Here is a 22,255-nt window from a genome sequence, read left to right on the forward strand (position 1 = left end):
TCCTCCATGCCCTTGAGCTCTGCATGGAGGGGTTTCCTGTACGGGCTGCTGCTGCACACTCTCCACTTTGCCATCATCGTCTGCCGTCCGTACACGCCTTGGCGTGCCATCTTGCCATCTGGTGGAGGCGGAGGTCCCCAATGGAGGGCTCTCTATGCGGGAGTCCTCCCTTGTTCTATTGGGGAATTGGCCTGGAGGGTGTTGCACGGAGCCGTCCCTTGCAATAAAATGTTAAGTAGGTTCACAGACTCCCAGGCTGCCTGCCTTTTCTGCAGCCTAGAGGAGTCCGTGTTCCATGTTTATGTGGAATGTGAGAGGTTGCAGCCCCTGTTCCATTTTTTGAAGGGGCTGCTCCTCGATTTTTGGTTGCACTTCAGTCCCACGCTCCTGATCTACGGCCACCCGGTGCAAAGGGGAGCAGGCAGATCGGAGGACCTCCTTGTAGGACTGCTCCTGAGCCTGGCCAAAATGGCAATAAACAGGTCCAGGCAGCGGGCAGTCGAGGGGGTCGTACGGCCCAATTGCCTGCCTCTCTTCCGCGGCCATGTTCATGCCCGGGTGGCCCTGGAGATGGAGCACGCGGTGTCTGCCGGCACACTTGAGACCTTCCGAGACCGGTGGGTGCCGCGAGGACTGGAGTGCATTGTCACCCCGGCTGGGGTGAATTTAATTTAATTTGATAAGTTTCAAAAATGAATTTAAGTTTTTAAGTTTCATTACAGTCCACTTGTTCGGCCAGGAGAGCGAGAGGCTCCGCTCGGCGATGCAGAGAGCCCTGCAGATGGAGAAGAATGTCAACCAGAGTCTGCTGGATCTGCACAAACTCTCCACTGGGAGTGCCGACCCTCAACTGTGTGAATTCCTGGAGACCCATTATCCAGATGAACAAGTGAAGATGACCAAGAAGCTTGTAGAGACTGGGACCCCTGCCTTGTAGGCATGAGGGCTTGTGACTTTGTACAAAGAGCTGAGACCTGAGCTCTGTAAATGTCATTTACTGTAAATAAAAAGTTCAATCTTACATTAAAATTTTTTTTTTAAATAACATTATTTAAAGACAAATTTCCTCCAGTTTCACAGACAGCCTTTGTCACTGCAATAATTTCTTAAATGTTTAATCATTAAATCAAAAGCATCAAAAAGGAAGAGAGTAGCAAAAGTAAAGAAAGACTTGCATTTCTATAGCGCCATTCATGGCCACTGGACGTCTCAAAGCGCTTTACTTTTTGAAGTGTAGTCACTGTTGTAATGTGGGAAGTGCAGCAGCCAATTTTCACTCAGCAAACTCCCACAAACAGCAATGTGATAATGACCAGATAATCTGTTTTGTTATGTTGGTTGAGGGATAAATATTGGCCAGGACAACGGGGATAACTCCCCTGCTCTTCTTCAAAATACTGCCATGGGATCTTTTACATCCACCCGAGAGAGCAGACGGGGCCTCGGTTTAACGTCTCATCTGAAAGACGGCCCCTCCGACAGTGCCGCACTCCCTCAGCACTGCACTGGAGGGTCAGCCTAGCTTTATGTGCTCGAGTCTCTGGAGTGGGACTTGAACCCACCACCCTTTGACCCAGAGGCGAGTGAGCTGCCCACTGAGCCACAGCTGACAACGTTGGTCCCTTAGAGGTAGAGACAGGAGAAATTATTATGGGGAATAAGGAAATGGCAGAAACGATAAAACAAATATTTTGTATCTCTTCACAGTAGAAGACACAAAAGCAAACCAAAGATGGGGAACCGAGGGTCTATTGAGGGTGAGGAACTTAATGTAAAGTAATAGAGAAACTAATGGGACTAAAAGCCGACAAATCCCCTGGACCTGACGGCCTACATCCTAGGGTTCTAAAAGAGGTGGCTGAAGAGATAGTGGATGCATTGGTTTTGATCTTCCAAAATTCCCGAGGTTCTAGAACGGTCCCAGCGGATTGGAAGGTCGCAAATGTAACACCGCTATTCAAGAAAGGAGGGAGAGAAAAAACAGGGAACGACAGGCCAGTTAGCCTGACATCAGTCATTGGGAAAATGCTGGAATCCATTGTTACGGAAGTTGTATCAGGGCACTTAGAAAATCATAACATGGGTAGGCAGAGTCAACATGGTTTTATGGAAGGGAAATCGTGTTTGACAAATTTATTAGAGTTATTTGAGGATGTAACTAGCAGGGTAGATAAAGGGGAACCAGTGGATGTAGTATATTTGGATTTCCAAAGGGCATTCGACAAGGTGCCACATAAAAGATTATTACACAAGGTTAGGGCTCATGGGGTTGGGGGTAATATAGTAACATGGATAGAGGATTGGTTAACGGACAGAAAACAAAGAGTAGGGATAAACGGATCTTTTTCAGGTTGGCAGGCTGTATCTAGTGGGGTGCCGCGTGGATCAGTGTTGGGGCCTCAGCTATTTACAATCTATATTAATGACCCAGATGAAGGGACCGAGTGTCATGTATCCAAGTTTGCTGATGATACAAAGCTAGGTGGGACAGTAAGCTGTGAGGAGAACACAGAGAGTCTGTAAAGGGATATAGATAGACTGAGTGAGTGGGCAGTAAGGTGGTAGATGGAGTATAATGTAGGGAAATGTGAGGTTATTCACTTTGGTAGGAAGAATAGAAAAACAGAATATTTTTTAAATGGTGAGAAACTTTCAAATGTTGGTGTTCAGAGAGATTTGGGTGTCCTCGTGCAAGAAACACAGAAAGCTAGCATGCAGGTACAGCAAGCAATAAGGAAGGCAAATGGCATGTTGGCCTTTATTGCAAGGGGCTTGGAGTATAAGAGTAAGGAAGTCTTGCTCCAATTGTACAGGGCCTTGGTGAGACCACACCTGGAGTACTGTGCACAGTCCTGGTCTCCTTATCTAAGGAAGGATATACTTGCCTTGGAGGCGGTGCAACGAAGGTTCACTAGATTGATTCCTGGGATGAGAGGGCTGTCCTATGATGAGAGATTGTGTAGAATGGGCCTATACTCTCTGGAGTTTAGAAGAATGAGAGGTGATCTCATTGAAACATACAAGATTCTGAAGGGGATTGACAGGGTAGATGCTGAGAGGTTGTTTCCCCTGGCTGGAGTGTCTAGAACTAGGGGGCACAGTCTCAGGATAAGGGGTCGGCCATTTAAGACCGAGATGAGGAGGAATTTCTTCCCTCAGAGGGTTGTGAATCTTTGGAATTCTCTGCCCCAGAGGGCTGTGAATGCTGAGTCTTTGAGTATATTCAAGGCTGAGATCGATAGATTGTTGGACTCTAGGGGAATCAAGGGATATGGAGATCGGGCGGGAAAGTGGAGTTGAGGTCGATGATCAGCCATGATCTTATTGAATGGCGGAGCAGGCTCGAGGGGCCGTATGGCCCACTCCTGGTCCTATTTCTTATGTTCTTATGGACTTTCAAAAGGCATTTGATAAAGTACCACACAAGAGACCTACTCGGAAAAGAGAAGCACATGGTATTAAAGGGCTGATGGCAATTTGTGTATATAATTGGCTGAGGGATAGGAGACAGTGAGCAGTGCTGAGGGATGTTTTTCTGACTGGAGGGAAGTATGCAGTGGGTTCCCCAGGGGTCGGGATTAGGACCATTGCTTTTCTTGTTATATATAACTGACCTGGACTTGGGTATAGGTGTACAAGTTTGAAGTTTACAGATGATACAAAACTTGGCAACGTAGTAAATAGTGAGCATAGTCGTAGCAGACTTCAGAAGGACAGAGACAGACTGTGAAATGAGCAGACACAAGGCAGATGAAATTAAATGAGGATAAGTGTGAAGTGATGCACTTTGGGAGAAACAACAGGGAGAGGCCGTATAATCTAACTGGGACTATTTTGAGGGGGTGCAAGAGCAGAGGGACCTGGGGGTCCATATTCACAAATCTTTGAAAGTGCCGCGGCAAGTTGGTGAGGTGGTTCAGAAAGTGTGTGGGATACTTGGCTTTGTAAATAGTGCCATTGAATACAAAAACAAGGAAGTTACACTAAACCTTTACAAATCACTAGTGAGAAACATAGGACAGGAGGAGGCCATTCAGCCCCTCGAGCCTGTTCCGCCATTCAATGAGATCATGGCTGATCTGTGATCTAACTCCATACACCCGCCTTTGGCCCATATCCCTTAATACCTTTGGGTAACAAAAACCTATCAATCTCAGATTTAAAATTAACAATTGATCTAACATCAATTGCCATTTGCGGAATGGAGTTCCAAACTTCTACCACCCTTTGTGTGTAGAAGTGTTTCCTAATTTCATTCCTGAAAGGTCTGGCTCTAATTTTAGTCTATGCCTCCTAGTCCTAGACTGCCCAACCAGCGGAAATAGTTTCTCTCTATCTACCCTATCTGTTCCCCTTAATATCCTGAAAACTTCGATCAGATGACCCCTTAACCTTCTAAATTCCAGGGAATACAACCCTAATTTGTGTAATCTCTCCTTGTAACTTAACCCTTAGAGTCCGGGTCTCATTCTGGTAAACCTACGCTGCACTCCCTCCAAGGCCAATATATCCTTCCTAAGGTGTGGTGCCCAGAACTGCTCACAGTACTCCAGGTGTGGTCTAACCAGGGTTTTGTACAGCTGCAGGGTTTTGGCCTCAGCTGGAGTCTTGTGTACAGTTCTGGGCACCACACTTTAGGAAGGATGTCAAGGCCTTGGAGAGGGTACAGAGGAGGTTGACCAGGATGGTACCAGGGATGAGGGACTTCAGTTATGTGGAGAGATTGGAGAAGCTGGGATTGTTCCCCTTAGAGCAGAGAAGGTTAAGAGGAGACCTAATAGAGGTGTTCAAAATGATGAGGGGTTTTGATCGAGCAAGTAGGGAGAAACTGTTCACTCTGGCAAGTGGGTCGGTAACCAAAGGTCACAGCTTTAAAATAGTTGCTAAAAGAACTAGAGGGAAATGAGGAGAATTGTTTTCACACAGAGGGTTGTTAAGATCTGGAACGCACCATCTGAAAGGATTCTGGAATCAGGTTCCACAGGAACTTTCAAACGGTAATTGTACATGTACTTGAAGAGGACTAGTTTGCAGAGTTCTGGGGATAAAGCTGGGGTTTGGGACTAAATTGGACAGCTCTTTCAAAGAGCCGGCACAGACAGGATGGGCCGAATCACCTCCTTCTGTGCTGTTAGATTCGATGATCAGTGTGAAGACGTTGGTGTCTCTTAAGGCTCGTAGAGCTTTTAAAGCTCTTCCCACAGTCAGAACATTTAAAGGGTCTCTCGTCAGTGTGAACTCGCTGGTGTTCCTTCAGATCCTTGGAGCCTTTAAAGCTCTTCCCACAGTTAGGACACTGAAACGGTCTCTCGTCAGTGTGAACTCGCTGGTGTTCCTTCAGATCCCCGGAGCTTTTAAAGCTCTTCCCACAGTCAGAACACTGAAACGGTCTCTCGTCAGTGTGAACTCGCTGGTGTTCCTTCAGATCCCCGGATCTTTTAAAGCCCGTCCCACAGTCAGAACATTTAAAGGGTCTCTCGTCAGTGTGAACACGCTGGTGTTTCTTCAGCTCCCGGGAGCATTTAAAGCTCTTCCCACAGTCAGAACATTTAAAGGGTCTCTCGTCAGTGTGAACTCGCTGGTGTGACAGGAGGTTGGATGAATGAGTGAATCCCTTCCCACACATGGAGCAGGTGAACGGCCTCTCCCCAGTGTGAACTCGCTGGTGTGACAGGAGGTTGGATGACTGAGTGAATCCCTTCCCACATTCGGAGCAGATGAATGGTCTCTCATCAATGTGAACAAGCTGGTGTCCCTTCAGATTCCCAGAGCTTTTAAAACTCTTCCCACAGTCAGAACATTTAAACGGCCTCTCATCAGTGTGAACAAGCTGGTGCAGCTTGAGCTCCCGGGGGATTTTAAAGCTCTTCCCACAGTTAGGACACTGAAACAGTCTCTCATCAGTGTGAACAAGCTGGTGTCCCTTCAGCTCCCCGGAGCTTTTAAAGCTCTTCCCACAGTCAGAACATTGAAATGGTCTCTCATCAGTGTGAACAAGCTGGTGTCTCTTCAGCTGCCTGGAGCTTTTAAAGCTCTTCCCACAGTTAGAACACTGAAATGGTCTCTCCCCAGTGTGAACTCGCTGGTGTGTTTGCAGGTGGGATGAACAAACAAATCCCTTTCCACACACGGAGCAGGTGAACGGACTGTCCCTGGTGTGACTGCGCCGTTGAACTTCCAACGTAGACGGGGAACTGAATCCCTTCCCACCGTCCCCACCTTTACCCGGTTTCTCCCCGGTGTGACAGTGTATGTGTCTCGCCAGGTCAGGCGATCGGCTGAATCCGCGTCCACACACCGAACACATGTGCGGTTTGTCATCGCTGCGATCACTGCTTTCTCCTTCCATGTGCAAAGGCCGATGATATTCAGGTCCTGATGAATCCAGCGACTCTGTCAGATGTTGACGTAATGTTTGGTCTGAGCTTCCCACCTGTAACTGCTCCAGTTCTATAACCCTGTAAATTGAGATCAGAAAAGGATCAGAGGCAAACTGTCGTTTAATTTTCCCCTTTCCGAACCTAGGGGCAGTGAAGCTGATTTTCAGGCTCCAGCTGCTGCACAGGTTGGTTGAAAGGATCAGCAGTAATGGCGGCTGTAATACCCACAAGCCCCCACGCTCCAGAAAGCACTCTGTTGACTCCGAGTCCCGCGCATGTGCTCATGGCCCCCACGCTCTCCCTCCTGCTCCACAATCGCCCGTCCCGATCGGTCCACAACGCGCATGCTCAGCGCACAAAACCCCACGGTTGGAACATCGGGCGCGCATGCGGAGCTGCAACATCTGGTACGCGTGAGCGGCTCAGGTGGGGACGAGTCGGTGTTTCGCCTCAGCTGCCAGGGAGGTGCGCATGTGCAGGACGACCCAACATTCCTCCTGTCAGCAATCACTCCCTCGGTTCTTTAATAAAAACAGAAAATGCTGGAAATATTCAGCAGGTCAGGCAGCATCTGTGGAGAGAAAAACAGAGTTAGCGTTTCAGGTCAATGACCTTTCGTCAGAACTGCTTGTTCTTTAGTGTCAGCCAGTGACTCAGTGGGTAGCACTCTCGCCTCTGAGGCAGAAAGTTGTGGGTTCATAGTCCCACTCCAGAAACTTGAACATTGAATGGCGGAGCAGGCTCGAGGGGCCAAATGGCCTACTCCTGCTCCTATCTTCTATGTTTCTATGTAAGTTTAGGGACCCTCCATGTTGACTTTGTCCGATCCTGTCACTGTTTTCCAAGTGCTCTGCTATTACATCCTTTATAATGGACTCGAGCATTTTCCCCACTACCGATGTCAGGCTTACCGGTCTATAATTCCCCATTTTCTCTCGACCACCTTTTTTGAATAGTGGGGTAACATTAGCTACCCGCCAATCCATGGGTACTGTTCCAGAGTCTATCGAATTTTGGAAGATGACCAGCAATGCATCTACTATTTCTAGGGCCACTTCCTTAAGTACCCTAGGATGTAGATTATCAGGCCCTGGGGATTTATCAGCCTTCAAGCCCATCAATTTCCCTAACACCATTTCCCTACAGATACTAATTTCATTCAGTTCCTCCCTTTCATTAGACCCTATGTTCCCCCGACATCTCTGGGATGTTATTTGTGTCCTCCTTTGTGAAGACAGAACCAAAATATGTATTTAAGACCAGGACCAGTGCAAGATAGATTAAGGCGATACTTAGTACAACTAAATCAGGAGGTACAAGCACTAAATAAAGAAGTGAGGAACCAACAACAGATTAAAGATCTAGAAAGGCAGAATGCTAGACTTAAACCAGACGAGTTGCCCAGAATAGGTCAACAAGTAATGACGCAAGTTATCGGAAGAAAGGGAATGGGGCCCGTTGGATGGGGCCATGTACTGTATTAATGACAAGTGATACGTGTGTTTGTCTACAGGAACCGATGGGTATGCGATGGAAGCAATGCACCCAGGTGAAACCATTTAACACTAAAGACCCCCATTCTACCCTCTCCTCTAGGGGAAAGAGCTCGGAAGACGACCAGACCTCTGTTTAAATTACAGATAAACATGGATCCAGTTGACCCTTTATATCAGAGGGTCCGTCTCGGGGAGAAGAAGCTCTCCCGGTTTACCCTTACACCTGAGAACTCATCTTTAATGTGGAAGCAAGTCATCCTCGGTTCTGATGGACTGCCTAAGAAGAAAGAAGAAGATATAATTGGAGTAATACTTCTTTACTCCTGTACTCAAATCCTCTTGTAATGAAGGCCAGCATACCATTTGCCTTTTTAACTGCCTTTCACGACCACCGGACGTCCCAAAGCGCTTTACAGCCAATGAAGTACTTTTGAAGTGTAGTCACTGTTGTAATGTGGGAAACGCGGCAGCCAATTTGCGCACAGCAAGCTCCCACAAAGAGCAATGTGATAATGACCAGATAATGTTTTTTCGTCATGTTGATTGAGGGATAAATATTGGGCTCAAAACACCGGGGATAACTTCTTTGAAATAGCACCACGGGATCTTTTACATCCACCCGAGGGGGCAGACGGGGGCCTAGGTTTAACGTCACATCCGTAGGATGGCACCTCCGACACTGCAGCGCTCCTTCATTACTGCCCCTCCGACAATGCGGCGCTCCCTCAGTACTGCCCCTCCGACAGTGCGGCGCTCCCTCAGTACTGCCCCTCCGACAGTGCGGCGCTCCCTCAGTACTGCCCCTCCGACAGTGCAGCGCTCCCTCAGTACTGCCCCTCCGACAGTGCGGCGCTCCCTCAGCACCGCACTGGAGTGTCAGCCTCGATTTATGTGCTCAAGTCCCTGGAGCGGGATTTGAACCCACAACCTTCTGACTCTGCTATCCACTGAGCCACAGCTGACTCCAGTCTTTTACACAGTTTCATCATAACTTCCTTGCTTTTGCACTCTACGCCTCTCCTAAAGCAGGGGAGTTATGATGAATTGTTGAACAGTTTTTTTTGCAGAGTGACCAAGGCTGTCTGTAGGAAACAATTATGCATTTGAAAGCAGCTTGTATTGTGAAGCTTGTGCCCCTTTGCCAGGCCCGCTGCCTGCGGCCCCTCTCCCAGATTCCAGCCCCAGCTCTGTGCTGACTGAGCTGCTCTCACCTGGGGACAGCGCGTCACAATCGGCCCCAGCGCACCTGAGCTGGAGAGGAGGCCCCGCCCCCTAGCCGCGCCGCCATTGGTTGGAGGACCAGGCCGCCCAGTTCAGTCCTCCCACCTCCGCCCTCGTCCTATTGGTCAGCGCTCCCGTCAGTCAAAATCACATTTTTCCGGCTCACTCCGCCACCCCGCGCGGCTCAATCCGTTCCGTTCGGCGTCCGCGGAGGTCCCGCCCGCCTCTCAGGTTTGGGTTTTCTCGTCTTTTACTTTATAATCTCGCTCTCCGCTCCCCCCTCACCTTGATTTAAATCGATTCCCCAACAGATGACTTTACCCCGGCCGCTGATTCCGTCTGCTCCCCGGAGGCCCCGTGCAGGCGCACTGGCAGCCTCGCACCGTTGAGAAGCTTTTCAAAAATGTTTTTTTCCGAAACAAATTGAAAACACTCATTAATTCCCCCAACCTCCTCCCCTCTAAAGTGCGATTATTATTATTCTTGTTTTTCCTCATTTGTGTGCGGTGTCTTTTTTTTACCTTGCGGTGGCGTGCGCCGATCCAACCGACCCCTGGGCGTTGCGTGCTGGCGTCAGCGCGTAATCGGAGGGGGTGTGATTGACGCGAGGCGCCCGCCAATCAGGAGCGCGGAAAACACTGGGAGGACCGGGCGGGCTGACGGTCCTCCAACCAATGGCGGCGCGGGAGGGAGGGAGGCGGGACCTCGGTGGGCTGTAGGCCGCTTTCCTGCTTTCATTGTCTGCAGGAGCTGTTAAAGGGAAGGGGAGGAGGGGGTGGAAAAAACCCAGCTTGTGAGTGTTTATTCCTTTACATTACCTTTATTGCAAGGCTATTCATCAACTGCATTCATTTAAAAATAAGTGAACCTTTTCTCTCTTTGACTTTTATCCAGAACAAAGAGCCCTGGTGCTGTGAACATTTTGGTGGGCAGCCACTTTTAAAGGGACAAAGACCAGCATTCTTCCTCCTCTCTCTCTCTCTCTCTCTTGTGAGTATTTGTGGTGGGTGAGAGGAGGGGGGTGGTGTGAGTCAAAGGGGACTGCGGCCCCTTTTCAACAAAAACAATTGCTTGGCCATTTAAAGGGGAATGGTGGTATAGTGGTTAGCACTGTTGCCTCACAGCGCCAGAGACCCGGGTTCGAATCTGGCCTCGGGCGACTGTCTGTGTGGAGTTTGTACATTCTCCCCGTGTTTGCGTGGGTTTTTTCCGGGTGCTCCGGTTTCCTCCCACAGTCCAAAGATGTGCGGGTTAGGTTGATTGGCTATGATAAATTGACCCTTAGTGTTAGGGGGATTAAATACGTGGGGTTACAGGGATAGGGTGGGATATGTGTTGGTGTAGGGGTTACGGGGATCGGGTGGGATATGTGTCGGTGCAGGCTCGATGGGCCAAAATGGCCTCTATCTGCACTGTGGAGATTCTGTGGGTGCCCCCCAGGTATTTAAAGGGGCAGTGCCTCTTTCTTTCTGTATCATGTAAGAGCAGGGAGGTTCTGCTTGAACTGTACAAAACACCAGTTAGGCCACCGGCTAGAGTGCTGCGTGCAGTTCTGCTCGCCCCATTGCAGGAAAGATGTGACTGCTCGAGACGGGAGATTTATGAGGTTGTTGCCAGGACTAGAGAATTTCAGCTACAAGGAAAGATTGAATACATAGAAACATAGAAGATAATCTACATCCGAGGGTACTTGAGGAAGTGGCCCTAGAAATAGTAGATGCATTGCTGGTCATCTTCCAAAATTCGATAGACTCTGGAACAGTACCCATGGATTGGAGGGTAGCTAATGTTACCCCACTGTTCAAAAAAGGTGGTAGAGAGAAAACGGGGAATTACAGACCGGTAAGCCTGACATCGGTAGTGGGGAAAATGCTAGAGGCCATTATAAAAGACGTAATAGCAGAGCACTTGGAAAACAGTGATCGGATTGGACAAAGTCAACATGGATTTACAAAAGGTAAATCATGCTTGACTAATCTACTGGAATTTTTTGAGGATGTAACTGGTAAAATAGATAAGGGAGAACCAGTGGATGTGGTGTATTTGGACTTTCAAAAGGCTTTCGATAAGGTCCCGCATAAGAGATAGAAACATAGACGATAGGAGCAGGAGTAGGTCATTTGGCGCCTCGAGCCTGCTCTGCCATTCAATGCGATCATGGCTGATCATCCAAGTTCAGTACCCGGTCCCTGCTTTCTCCCCATACCCCTTGATCTCTTTAGCCTTAAGAAATATATCCAACTCCTTCTTGAATATATTTAATGAATTGGCCTGCACTGTCTTCTGTGGTAGAGAATTCCACAGGTTCACCACTCTCTGGGTGAAGAAATTCCTCCTCATTCCTGTCCTAAGAGGCCTACACCTTATCCTTAGACTGTGACCCCTGGTTCTGGATTCCCCGACCATCAGGAACATCCTCCCTGCATCTAGTGTGTCCAGCCCTGCCAGAATTTTATAAGTTTCAATCAGATTCCCTCTCATTCTTCTAAACTCCAGCGACTATAAGCCCAATCGACCCAATCTCTCCTCATACGTCATTCCTGCCATCCCAGGTATCAGCCTGGTGAATCTTGGCTGCACTCCTTCCATGGCAAGAACATCCTTCCTCAGATAAGGCGACCAAAACTACACACAATACTCAAGATGTGGTCTCACCAAGGCCCTGCACAACTGCAGCAAGACATCCTTGTTCCTGTACTCAAACCCTCTCGCTATGAAGGCCAACATACCATTTGCCTTCTTAACAGCCTGCTGTAGCTGCATGCTTACCTTCAGCGACTGGTGCACAAGGACACCCAGGTCTCGTTGCACTTCCCCTTCTCCCAATCTATTGCCATTCAGATAATAATCTGCCTTCCTGTTTTTGACACCAAAGTGAATAACCTCGCATTTATCCACATTATATTGCATCTGCCATGCTTCTGCCCAATCATCCAACCTGTCCAAATCATCCTGTAGTTTCCACAGAATCACAGAAACCCCACAGTGCAGATAGAGGCCATTTCGGCCCATCGAGCCTGCACCGACACATATCCCACCCGATCCCCGTAACCACTACACCAACACATATCCCACCCTATCCCCGTAACCCCAGGTATTTAATCCCCCTAACACTAAGGGTCAATTTATCATAGCCAATCAACCTAGCCCGCACATCTTTGGACTGTGGGAGGAAACCGGAGCACCCGGAGGAAACCCACGCAAACACGGGGAGAATGTCTGTGTGGAGTTTGCACAGTCACCCGAGGCCGGATTCGAACCCGGGTCTCTGGCGCTGTGAGGCAACAGTGCTAACCACGATGCCACCGTGCTGCCCGGCAGCTTTCTCGGCATCCTCCTCACAGCACACACGCCCACCCAGCTTTGTGTCGTCTGCAAATTTGGAGATATTACATCTAGTTCCCTTGTCTAGATCATGAATATATATTGTGAATAGCTGGGGTCCAAGGACCGATCCCTGCGGTACCCCACTAGTCACTGCCTGCCGCTCGGAAAAAGACCCGTTTATTCCAACTCTTTGCTTTCTATCTGCCAACCAGTTCTCTATCCAAGTCAATACCTTGCCCCCAATCCCATGTGCCTTAACTTTACACGCTAATCTCTTATGTGGGACCTTATCGAAAGCCTTCTGAAAGTCCAAATAGACCACATCCACTGGTTCTCCCTTATCTATTTTACTAGTTACATCCTCAAAAAATTCCAGTGGATTAGTCAAGCACGATTTACCTTTTGTAAATCCATGTTGACTTTGTCCGATCCTGTCACTGTTTTCCAAGTGCTCTGTTATTACATCTTTTATAACGGACTCTAGCATTTTCCCCACTACCGATGTCAGGCTTACCGGTCTGTAATTCCCCGTTTTCTCTCTACCACCTTTTTTGAATAGTGGGGTAACATTAGCTACCCTCCAATCCATGGGTACTGTTCCAGATTCCATCGAAAACCCAGCAGCTTCTCCTCCATCTCCACTCCAGCTCAAACTGCTGTAACAAAAAGACCTACACAGGCGGCCAGGGACCGACTTCCGTCACCTGCAATAAAACTCTTCCCGACAGCCGCTGACTAATGGCGGCCGCAGCACCCACAATTCCCTGCGCCCCAGAAACCGCTCTATCCAATGCGCTGATTTCCCCGCTGAGAGTGCGCATGCTCCCCGGGGCCGCGGGCCATTCTGGGAGCCTGGCTCCTGTCCTTTGTCCCGAGTCGGACTCGGTGGAGCCAGCTGAAGAAACCGGGAAGCGGCGGCTCGGATGGGGGAGGCGCTGCACCCTGGATTTCCTGGTGCCAGGGCCCTGGCCGCACATCTAGCGGGCCCGGCCATTCTGATTCTGATTGAGGTTTTTGATGAGGTAACAGAGAGGGTTGATGAGGGCAATGTGGTTAACGTGGTGTACATGGATTTCCAAAAGGCGTTCGAAAGCGTGTGAAGTTAAGGCACATGGGATTGGGGCAAGGTATTGACTTGGATAGAGAACTGGTCGGCAGACAGAAAACCAAGAGTTGGAAGAAACGGGTCTTTTTCCGAGTGGCAGGCAGTGACTAGTGGGGTACCGTAGGGATCGGTCCTTGGACCCCAGCTATTCACAATATATATTAATGATCTGGACGAGGGAACTAGATGTAATATCTCCAAATTTGCAGACGACACAAAGCTGGGTGGGCGTGTGTGCTATGAGGAGGATGCCAAGAAACTCCAGTATGATTTGGACAGGTTGGGTGATTGGACAGAAGCATGGCAGATGCAATATAACGTGGATAAATGCGAGGTTATCCACTTTGGTGTCAGAAACAGGAAGGTAGATTATTATCTGAATGGCAATAGATTGGGAGAAGGGGAAGTGCAACGACACCTGGGTGTCCTTGTGCACCAGTCGCTGAAGGTAAGCATGCAGGTGCAGCAGGCGGTTAAGGAGGCAAATGGGATGTTGGCTTTCGTAACGAGAGGATTCGAGTACAGGAGCAAGGATGTCTTGCTGCAGTTGTACAGGGCCTTGGTGAGACCACATCTTGAGTATTGTGTGCAGTTTTGGTCGCCTTATCTGAGGAAGGATGTTCTTGCCATGGAAGGAGTGCAGCGAAGATTCACCAGGCTGATACCTGGGATGTCAGGAATGATGTATGAGGAGAGATTGGGTCGATTGGGCTTGTACTTGCTGGAGTTTAGAAGAATGAGAGGGGATCTCATTGAAACTTATAAAATTCTAACTGGACTACACAGACTCGATGCAGGAAAGATGTTCCCGATGGTCAGGGGTCACAGTCTAAGGATAAGGGGTAAGCCATTTAGGACAGAGATGAGGAGGAATTTCTTCACCCAGAGAGTGGTGAACCTGTGGAATTCTCTGCCACAGAAGGCAGTAGAGGCCAATTCATTAAATATATTCAAGAAGGAGTTAGATATATTTCTTTAGGCTAAAGGGATCAAGTGATATGGAGTGAATGCAGGGCCAGGGTACTGAATTTGGATGATCAGCCATGATCTCGTTGAATGGCGGAGCAGGCTCGAGGGGCCGAATGGCCTACTCCTGCTCCTATCTTCTATGTTTCTATGTGTCCCCAGGTATTTAAAGGGGCAGTGCCTCTCTCTTTCTGTATCATGTAAGAGCAGGGAGGTTCTGCTTGAACTGTACAAAAACAGCAGTTAGGCCACCGCTTGCAGTTCTGGTCGTCCCCATTGCAGGAAAGATGTGACTGCTGGAGACGTGAGATTTACGAGGATGTTGCCAGGACTAGAGAATTTCAGCTGCAAGGAAAGATTGAATACATAGAAACATAGAAGATAGGAGCAGGAGTAGGCCATTCGGCCCCTCGAGCCTGCTCCGCCATTCAATGTGATCATGGCTGATCATCCAAATTCAGTACCCTGTCCCTGCATTCACTCCATATCCCTTGATCCTTTTAGCCTTAAGAAATATATCTAACTCCTTCTTGAATATATTTAATGAATTGGCCTCCACTGCCTTCTGTGGTAGAGAATTCCACAGGCTCACCACTCTCTGGGTGAAGAAATTCCTCCTCATCTCTGTCCTAAATGGCTTACCCCTTATCCTTAGACTGTGACCCCTGTTTCTGGACTCCCCCGCCATCGGGAACATCCTTCCTGCATCTACTCTGTCTAGTCCTGTTAGAATTTTATAAGTTTCAATGAGTTCCCCTCTCATTCTTCTGAACTCCAGCGAGTATAAGCCCAATCGACCCAATCTCTCCTCATACGTCATTCCTGCCATCCCAGGTATCAGTCTGGTGAATATTCGCTGCACTCCTTCCATGGTAAGAACATCCTTCCTCACATAAGGTGACCAAAACTGCACACAATATTCAAGGTGTGGTCTCACCAAGGCCCTGTACAACTGCAGCAAGACATCCTTGTTCCTGTACTCAAACCCTCTCGCTACGAAGGCCAACATACCATTTGCCTTCTTAACCGCCTGCTGCACCTGCATGCTTACCTTCAGCGACTGGTGCACAAGGACACCCAGGTCTCGTTGCACTTCCCCTTCTCCCAATCTATTGCTGTTCAGATAATAATCTGCCTTCCTGTTTTTGCCACCAAAGTGGATGACCTCGCATTTATCCACATTATACTGCATCTGCCATGCTTCTGCCCAATCACCCAACCTGTCCAAATCATACTGGAGTTTCTCGGCATCCTCCTCACAGCACACACGCCCACCCAGCTTTGTGTCATCTGCAAACTTGGAGATATTACATCTAGTTCCCTCGTCTAGATCATTTATATATATTGTGAATAGCTGGGGTCCTAGGACCGATCCCTGCGGTACCCCACTAGTCACTGCCTGCCACTCGGAAAAAGAGCCGTTTATTCCAACTCTTTGCTTCCTGTCTACCAACCAGTTCTTTATCCAAGTCAGTACCTGATGCGCCATCAATTACTCAAAAGACTGAGGTTGAGCGAGTAACAATCAGGCTTTTATTAACTAAAGAATGAAGGTCTTGTCTCGAGTGGTCGACCCGTCCAGAATACTAAGGGACTGGGAGGTAGTCACTTATATACCTGGAATAGTGGGAGGAGTCAGCCGAGGCATGTCCAGACCTGTACCTAGTGGAATACACATACAGACACAGACAGGTATGACAGTGGTTTACCACAGTACCTTGCCCCCAATCCCATGTGCCTTAACTTTACACGCTGTTCTCTTGTGCGGGACCTTATCGAAAGCCTTCTGAAAGTCCAAATGCACCACATCCACTGGTTCTCCCTTATCTATTCTACCAGCTACATCCTCAAAAAATTCCAGTAGATTAGTCAAGCACGATTTACCTTTTGTAAATCCATGTTGGCTTTGTCCGATCCTGTCACTGTTTTCCAAGTGCTCTGCTATTGCATCTTTTATAATGGACTCCAGCATTTTCCCCACTACCGATGTCAGGCTTACCGGTCTATAATTCCCCGTTTTCTCTCTACCACCTTTTTTGAATAGTGGGGTAACATTAGCTACCCTCCAATCCATGGGTACTGTTCCAGATTCCATCGAATGTTGGAAGATGACCAGCAATTCTGTCCCTCTAGTGCTACTTGTCTCTCCCAGTCCTCTCTTCACCTTGTTTCTCCTCTCTAATGTTTCATCCTGGTGCCCATCCCCCTGTCAAATTAATTTAAACCCTCCCCCACAGCACTAGTTAACCGCCCCATGAGGATATTGGTCCCAGCTCTGTTGAGGTGCAACCCGTCCACCTTGGACAGGTCCCTCCTGCCCCAGAACTGGTCACTCCTGCCCCAGGAATCTGAAGTCCTGCAATATTTCTCTTTCAGGTACTTATCCAATTTGAAAGCGGTGATTGAATCTGCCTCCACCACCCTTTCAGGCAGTGCATTCCAGATCCTAACCACTCGCTGCGTAAAAAAGTTTTTCCTCATGTCGCCTTTGGTTCTTTTGTCAATCACCTTAAATCTGTGTCCTCTGGTTCTCGACCCCTCTGCCAATTGGAAGAGTTTCTCTCTATCTACTCTGTCCAGACCCCTCTTGATTTTGAACACCTCTATCAAATCTCCTCTCAATCTTCTCTGCTCCAAGGAGAACAACCCCAGCTTCTCCAGTCTATCAATGTAACTGAAGTCCCTCATCCCTGGAATCATTCTCGTAAATCTTTTCTGCACCCTCTCTAAGGCCTTCACATCCTTCCTAAAGTGCGGTGCCCAGGATTGGACACAATACTCCAGTTGAGGCCAAACCAGTGTTTTATACAGTTTCATCATAATTTCACATTTTTGTACTCTATACCTCTATTCATGAAGCCCAGATTCCCGTAAGCTTTTTTAACTGCTTTCTCAACCTGCCCTGCCACCTTCAATGATTTGTGCACATATACCCCCAGGTCTCTCTGTTCAGGTACCCACTTTAGGATTGTACCCTTTAGTTTAGATTTCCTCTCCTCATTCTTTCTACCAAAATGTATCACTTCACATATTTCTGCATTAAATTTAATCTGCCACATGTCCGCCCATTCCACCAGCCTGTCTATATCCACTTGAAGTCTATCACTATCTTCCTCACTGTTCACTATACTTCCAAGTTCTGTGTCATCTGCAAATTTTGAAATTGTGCCTTGTACACCCACATCCAAGTCTTTAATATAGATCAAGAAAAGCAGTGGCCCTAGAACCGACCCCTGGGGAACACCACTGTGTACCTTCCTCCAGTCTGAAAAACAACCGTTCACCACTACTCTCTGTTTCCTGTCACTTAGCCAATTCCCTATCCATGCAGCCACTGTCCCTTTTACTCCATGGGCTTCAACTTTGCTGGTAAGCCTATTATGTGGCACTTTGTCGAACGCCTTTTGGAAATCCATGCACACCACGTCAACCGCATTGCCCTCATCAACCCTCTCTGTTACCTCATCAAAAAACTCCATCAAGTTGGTTAAACACGATTTGCCTTTAACAAATCCGTGCTGGCTTTCCTTAATTAATCCACACTGTTAATTTTGTCCCTGATTTTTGTTTCTAAAAGCTTGCCTACTCCCGAGGTCAAACTGACTGGCCCGTGGTTGCTGGGTTTGTCCTTACACCCTTTTTTGAACAAGGGTGTGACATTTGCAATTCTCCAGTCCTCTGGCACCACCCCAGTTTCTAATGAGGATTTGGAATGTTATGGCCAGTACCTCCGCAATTTCTTCCTTCATTTCCCTCAGCGTACTAGGATGCATCCCATCCGGTCCTGGTGACTTATTTACTTTAAGTACAGCCAGCCTTTCTAGTACCTTGTCTTTATCAATTTTATCCCATCCAGTATCTCCTCTACCTCCTCCTTCACTATGTCTATGGCAGCATCTTCCTTGGTGAAGACAGATGCAAAGTATTGATTTAGTACCTCAGCCTTACCCTCTGCCTCCGTGCGTAGGTCTCCTTTTTGGTCCCTAATCGGCCCCACCCCTCCTCTTACTACCCATTTACTATTTATATACTTATAGAAGACTTTTGGATTACCTTTTTATGTTAGCTGCCATTCTATTCTCATGCCTTCTCTTTGCCCCTCATATTTTCTTTTTCATTTCTCCTCTGAACTTTCTATATTTAGCCTGATTCTCAGATGTATTCTCGACCTGACATCTGTCATACACGCTCTTTTTCTGCTTCATCTTGCTCTCTATCTCTTTCGTCATCCAGGGAGCTCTGACTTTAGTTGCCCTACATTTCCCCTTAGTGGGAATGTACCTCGACTGTACCCGAATTATTTCCTCTTTAAAGGCAGCCCATTGTTCCTCTACAGTTTTTCCTGCCAATCTTTGATTCCAATTTACCCGGGCCAGATCCATTCTCATCCCACTGAAATTGGCCTTGCCCACAGTGCAGTGGATGCGCTCTGGACTGCACTCTCCCCCCCGAGGTGTCATCACCCTCACCGGGAAACTCCAGTACGATTTGGACAGGTTGGGTGATTGGGCAGAAACATGGCAAATGCACTATAATGTGGATAAATGTGAGGTTATCCACTTTGGTGGCAGAAACAGGAAGGCAGATTATTATTTGAATGGCAATAGATTGGGAGAAGGGGAAGTGCAAAGAGACCTGGGTGTCCTTGTGCACCAGTCGCTGAAGGTAAGCATGCAGGTGCAGCAGGCGGTTAAGAAGGCAAAAATGGTATGTTGGCCTTCGTAGCAAGAGGGTTCGAGTACAGGAACAAGGATGTCTTGCTACAGTTGTACAGGGCCTTGGTGAAACCGCACCTTGAGTATTGTGTGCCGTTTTGGTCACCTTACCTGAGGAAGGACGTTCTTGTCATGGAGGGAGTGCAGCGAAGATTCACCAGGCTGATACCTGGGATGGCAGGAATGACGTATGAGGAGAGATTGTGTCGATTGGGCTTATACTCACTGGAGTTTAGAAGATTGAGAGGGGATCTCATCGAAACCTATAAAATTCTGTCAGGTCTGGACAGACTAGATGCAGGAAGGATGTTTATGATGGCCGGGGAGTCCAGAACCAGGGGTCATAGTCTAAGGATAAGGGGTAAGCCATTTAGGACTGAAATGAGGAGGAATTTCTTCACCCAGAGAGTGGTGAACCTGTGGAATTCTCTGCCACAGAGGGCGGTGGAGGCCAGTTCATTAAATATATTCAAGAAAGAGTTGGATATATTTCTTGAGGCTAAAGGGATCAAGGGATATGGGGAAAAGGCAGGGACAGGGTACTGAATTTGGATGATCAGCCATGATCACATTGAATGGCGGAGCAGGCTCGAAGGGCCGAATGGCCTACTCCTGCTCCTATCTTCTATGTTTCTATGTTTCAGCACTGAAAACCGGTTTGAGAGCGCCGCACTCCCGGGGGATTCCTTCATTGCCTTGCCTCCTCAAACCCTGCTGGGTGGCCACCCAGTTACAATTCCCACAAACACTGGCACTGGAATTGCAGCCATCGGTCCCATTGTTTGGCTTGAAATCTGTCTACTTAAGCTATAGATATATATGATGTTAGGTTAGTGTCCCCTTACCCCTGTTTATTATTCAATCAGTGATTGTCCCTTTGCCAGGCCCGCTGCCTGCGGCCCCTCTCCCAGATTCCAGCCCCAGCTCTGTGCTGACTGAGCTGCTCTCACCTGGGGACAGCAACTGGGGCCTGAAAATCAGCTTCACTGCCCCTGGGCTGGGAAAGAGCGACATGAGACAACATTCTCCCTCTTACTACTTTCTGCACTCTTTTTTACAGGGTTTTAGAAATGGAGCATTTACAGACAGGAAGCTCAGACCAAACATCACGTCAAGATCTGACAGAGTCACTCGATTCACCAGGACCTGAATATCATCGGCCTTTGCACATGGAAGGAGAGAGCAGCGATCGCAGCACAGATAAACCACACACGTGTTCCGTGTGTGGACTCGCCTTCAGCCGATTGCCTGCCTTGGCGAGACACGTGCACCATCACACCGGGGAGAAACCGGGTAAAGGTGGGGACAGTGGGAAGAGATTCAGTTCCCCATCTGCGTCAGATGTTCATCGGCGCAGTCACCCTGGGGACAGTCCGTTCACCTGCTCCGTGTGTGGGAAGGGATTTGTTTATCCATCCCACCTGCTGAGACACCAGCTTGTTCACACTGATGAGAAACCATTTAAATGTTCTGACTGTGGGAAGAGCTTCAAACACTCCGGGGATCTGAGGGAACACCAGCTTGTTCACACCGATGAGAGTCCGTTTCCATGTTCCGACTGTGGGAAGAGTTTTAAAAGCTCCAGGGTTCTGACCAGACACCAGCTTGTCCACACCGGGGAGAGGCCATTTCCCTGCTCTGTGTGTGGAAAGGGATTCTCTGATTCATCTACCCTGCTGACACACCAGCTTGTTCACACTGATGAGAGAGCCTTTAAATGTTCTGACTGTGGGAAGAGCTTTAAAAGACCTGGAGCTCTGACCACACACCAGCTTGTTCACACTGATGAGAAACCATTTAAATGTTCGGTCTGTCAGAAGAGCTTTAAACGCTCTGGGGATCTGAAGGAACACCAGCTTGTTCACACTGATGAGAGAGCCTTTACATGTTCTGACTGTGGGAAGAGCTTTAAATGCTCCGGGGCTCTGACCACACACCAGCTTGTTCACACTGATGAGAAACCATTTAAATGTTCTGTCTGTCAGAAGAGCTTTAAATACTCCGGGGACCTGAAGCGACACCATCTTGTTCACACTGATGAGAAATCATTTAAATGTTCTGACTGTGGGAAGAGCTTTAAAAGATCCGGGGACCTGAAGCAACACCAGCGAGTTCGCACTGATGAGAGACCGTTTATATGTTCTGACTGTGGGAAGAGCTTTAAACGCTCCAATGACCTGCTGAGACACCAGCGAGTTCACACTGTTCTGTAGCGCAGGGCCCTGTAGACAGCTGGGGTGACATGAATGTGGAATGGATGAATGTTTTATAAATTCTTGTACTGCTGTTTAATCTTTCAATCTGTTGTGCTGATGATTCCCATGATTTGACTGTTAATGTTATTTTTGTTTTTCTCCTTATCACAGGCAATTGCCTATTAAAAGTCAACCATCTCAACCAATAAAACCTGTAACATAACAAAAAAGGTTTAAAGGAAACTTAAATGAAATTAAAATTCTATTTTCGGTGGTGATGATGCACACCAGTCCCTCCGGTACCCACCGGTCACGGAAGGCCTCGAGCGCGCCGGTGGACTGTTCACATTATTACATCAAATGTACAGCACAGAAACAGGCCATGCCGGGGTTTATGCTCCACGCGAGCCTCCTCCGACATATCCTCCTATGTTTATCTGGCTTCTCCTTAAATACGTCTGTCGTTCACCTCAACTACTCCTTGTGGGAGTGAGTTCCACATTCTCATCACTCTCTGGGTAAAGAAGTTTCTCCTGAATTCCCTCCTGGATTTATCAGTGACTTTTATATTTATGGCCCCATAAATATGATGAGATTCTGTTAAGCTGACCAGTACGTTGTTGTACTTTGTCTTTTTCTGATGAATGAAACATTACTGAGCCCCTGTACCCGTGTTATGGGATGTGCCAGACAAGTGAAGGCACAACGTCTGGATGTGAATCTGATAATAACCTCACGGACCATATAGGTGTGATAACCAGACGGGCTTGTGGTTATAGTCTGGTCACAGATGGACTAAATTCCCTGAATTAGCAGGAGTTCAGGAGGCAGTCAACAGACGGGTCCAAAC

General features: G+C 48.1%; 1 protein-coding gene across 1 annotated transcript in view; it reads right to left on the minus strand.

The window, feature by feature from the left end:
* LOC147084125 (uncharacterized) overlaps positions 1–6,551 on the minus strand; it is a 227,182-nt gene extending 220,631 nt beyond the window's left edge. Inside the window, exons 1-2 of the mRNA XM_085979847.1 lie at positions 5,912–6,551; positions 5,324–5,755 (exon numbers count right to left, since the gene is read on the minus strand). Coding sequence (XP_085835973.1) covers positions 5,324–5,755; positions 5,912–6,349 — 870 coding nt within the window. The 5' untranslated portion in view covers positions 6,350–6,551. The remainder of the gene's footprint in view (positions 1–5,323; positions 5,756–5,911) is intronic.
* Positions 6,552–22,255: the final 15,704 nt, after the last annotated feature.

The sequence above is a fragment of the Somniosus microcephalus genome, unplaced genomic scaffold, assembly GCF_052327205.1.
Source record: "Somniosus microcephalus isolate GS21.2 unplaced genomic scaffold, FLI_Smic_1.0 scaffold1, whole genome shotgun sequence".
Classification (NCBI taxonomy): Eukaryota; Metazoa; Chordata; class Chondrichthyes; order Squaliformes; family Somniosidae; genus Somniosus; species Somniosus microcephalus.